Genomic DNA, 3,237 nt, shown 5'->3' with positions numbered 1-3,237 from the left:
TTGGTTTTTCAGTTTATGGGCAGACTACAGGTGGTGGGAGAGCAGGAGGCCAGTGACCTGAGCCAGATGGTAGAGGGAGGGCACAGGGTGAGGCAGGTGTGGGGTGGACCCCGAGCTGTAGGGAGCGTAGGCAGGGAGGCTGCTGCAGTGCTGAGGCAGGAATGGTGGTGGCTGGGGACCAGCCCTGAGGGTGGACCTTAGATGTCGGGGTAGGGCAGCATTTGAGATTCATGACCCCCCACACATGTGGATGAGTGCTGAGCCAGGATACTGGACAGGCTCACACCAAGGCCATGTTGGGGCCACCCTCTTGCGCAGGCCTAGGCTCAGCTTCCTCATTGAGCCCTGCGTGGGACTGGGGGTGGTGGGGAACGAGGACAGCTTGGGTTCACTTTGGAGAGTGGAAATCGGGGGAGCCAGGGCTGGTGAGGAAGCTGGATCCCTGACCAGCTGAGTCTGGGTGGTGGGTGTTGGGGGATGCCAAGGAAGGAGGGAGCTACTGGCCCAGGCAGGAGAGTGGGTTCCAGCCCCAGGGGCCCCCAGCCCCTCTCCTGGGGATAAGTAGAGGATAGGGCAAGGGTTTCCCGGGGACAGGGCAGAGGGACAAATTGATTCCTTTGTTCTGTGAGGAGCCGACATCCTCTTCATCCCCCAGGGTGGCAAGGGATAGAAGGGGGCTGGTGGTTGAATGGTTTGCATCTGGGGCCAGGGCCTGGGCCACTAGGAAGGAGGACCAGTTCTGAGTATCTGGCTCATGGTGGGCCCCACACCCTGGCCACACCCCAGGGCTCTCTGGTGGCTTCTGGAGCCACACCATCTTTTCCAGCCCTCCTGGCAGGCGCACTGAATGCCCAGAGTGAGGCTGGCCCATGCTGTGAGTGACCACAAGGAGCTTGGGAGCCACAGAGGCCACAGCAAGTGCTGTGTCCCCCCTCCTCCCCCCTACTGCTCAAAGGACAGTGGTCCTCATTGTACATCTGTCCAGCACTTACTATGTGCTGAGTGCTGGCTGTGCTTAAAAAAAAAAAAAAATTTATTGTGGTTCACAGATACGTAACATAAAATTTACCATTTTAACCATTTTTGAGTGTACAGTTCATTGGTAATTAAGTACATTCACCACTTTCTCGTTCCACATTTTTTTTACCATCCCAAACAGAAACTGTTCCATTAATCCATGCTACTTAACCCTCCTGATGACACTCCTAGGAAGCAGAGACTGTCACTCTGGTGTAAGGAGTAACAGCTCAGAGAAGTTAACAGAATCCAGAAAGCAAACTTCCTCAGGTCAAGGAGCTGCGAGGCCTTGGCGCACAGTGAGGGAGGGACAGCATGAGGAAGTGGGCAGGAGGGCTGACGGTGCCCACTCTCCTGGTAACGCTGCCCCATCTCGGCTCTCCTCCCAGGTGGCCTCAAAGGCTGGCGTCTACGAGATCCTCAACCAGCTGGGCTTCTCCGAGCTCGAGGACACGGAGGCCCAGCCCTTCTCGAAGCTCCGCTACAGGTGGCAGGAGTGGAGCCGAAGCCCCGAGCCCCCCACTGGGGATTCCTTGTAGGGGGCGCTTTTCCCTGCCCCCATCTGCTCTCAAGCCCCCACGCTTGCTTGCCAAGAACCCCAGGTGCTCTTCCCTGGGAGTGACCCCAAGGGGTCCCGGCCTTGAGGAAAAGATTTCCCAGCTTCCCAGAGAGAAAGTGGGGTAGGGTTGGGACCACTGTTTTGAAAGAGCTTTTTATAGGGACAATTTACTCCACACAGTCAGACCTTGTAAATGACAGGGGTGTGTGGGTGGCCCTCCAGGATGGCCAGGTGTGTGCACTGACAGACAGCCGGGCACTCAGCCCCAAGGAGCTCACTCCGTGAATTTCCCCCAGAGCTAATTGCCACTTCTGTCTCCTCCTTGCCCCTCTGAGAACAACACAGAACGGGCGCTGGCCAGTGTTAGCTCCCTTCCCTTTCTCTCTCTTGTCTCACTCCCCATTGCCTCTCCCCTTTCTGCTGCCTAAGCACTGCCTTCAGGGGTCCCCCAGCTGCCTGGGGGTGGGGGCGCCCTGCATGGATTTATTACTTTAAAGGCAGTGTCACACAGCTTTCTTCTCATGCCTCATCTCCAACCTGGGAGACTTCCAGAAGGACAACCTTGTGACCTGATGGGGCTGGCTGAGGCCCTCGCTTCTTCTACCTTTTTCCTCTCCTTTTCCCCTGGGGCTAGCAGGACTGGGGAGGTTTCCCAAGGGAGCTGGAAACATGCAGAGGGAGGCAAGAGCTTCCAGAAGGCAGGTGGAGTGCTGTGGAAGAGGCCTGCCCAATTTGCCGAGGAGCCTGGGCGGGAGGTGCTGAGGAAGCCAGAGCCTCCAACCACAGGTCTACCTGTACCTCCTCCCTGTTCCAACAGCCCAAGGTGGCCCTGGGCCCCAACCTACTGCACAGGGAACCCCAAAGATTGCTGGGCTCAAGTGCTATTGGTGGGGCGGCCCTCAGTGAATAGTGGAGTGTGTGAGGGTGGGCTAACGATGGAGTGAGGGAGCCACCTAAATTCCAGGCCATCCTTGCTGAGAACCCCTGAGCTGCCTCCAGTGGGAGCAGAAAGGGCCAGGCCCTGCTGAGCTAGAGGCCATTATGGTCCACTGCACAGTTGGTGGGGAGACTCTGCCACCTCACAGGGGAGCTTGGAAGCTTTCCGATGGGGACTGGTGCTAGCTGAAATGCAGGAGTTGCGAAGTGGGCAGGCTCTCCACCTGTCCTGGGTTCATCGGGGCCAGGGAAGCCTCTCTTTGGCCTCATGTGCTTCTGCAGAAAAACGGAGGTGTCATTGGTCATGACGTTTGAAAAGGCTGAAGTTCGTATCAGCCCACTATTGGGAAATATTTGACCATCTTGGCTGAATTCTTTTTGCAAAACTACTGTATGTTCACTACCTTTTCAGATTTGTTATTGTTATTTTTGTCTATGTTAAAAAGTTTTAATTCTTCACAGACAAGGTCTTGATGAGGGGTCAGAGAGCAGGGCTGAAGTGGGAGGAATCTTAGTATTCTCATGGTTGGCTCTGACTTTCTGCTGTGCTGGGACCAATGGCTGGTCACTTCACCTCTCTGCCTCAGTTTCCCCATCTGTAAAATGGGAGACTAATACTTGCCTACCTCACAGGGGTGTTGTGAGGATTTGTTCGTGATTTTTTTTGTACAGAGCTTTTGAGCATTAAAAATGGCTAAATGTGAAATGTGCCTGGTTGCTGATTT

General features: G+C 55.4%; 1 protein-coding gene across 1 annotated transcript in view; it reads left to right on the top strand.

Moving 5' to 3' along the window:
- PALD1 (phosphatase domain containing paladin 1) overlaps window positions 1-1,556 on the top strand; it is a 47,499-nt gene extending 45,943 nt beyond the window's left edge. The window contains exon 18 of the mRNA XM_012558383.2: window positions 1,407-1,556. Within this exon, the coding sequence (XP_012413837.1) occupies window positions 1,407-1,556 (150 nt within the window). The remainder of the gene's footprint in view (window positions 1-1,406) is intronic.
- Window positions 1,557-3,237: the final 1,681 nt, after the last annotated feature.

Source organism: Trichechus manatus, unplaced genomic scaffold (genome assembly GCF_000243295.1).
Source record: "Trichechus manatus latirostris isolate Lorelei unplaced genomic scaffold, TriManLat1.0 scaffold00163, whole genome shotgun sequence".
In the NCBI taxonomy this organism is placed as follows: Eukaryota; Metazoa; Chordata; class Mammalia; order Sirenia; family Trichechidae; genus Trichechus; species Trichechus manatus.
The sequence above is the reverse complement of the archived record's forward strand: the minus strand, read 5'-3'. Positions and strand labels throughout refer to the sequence as shown.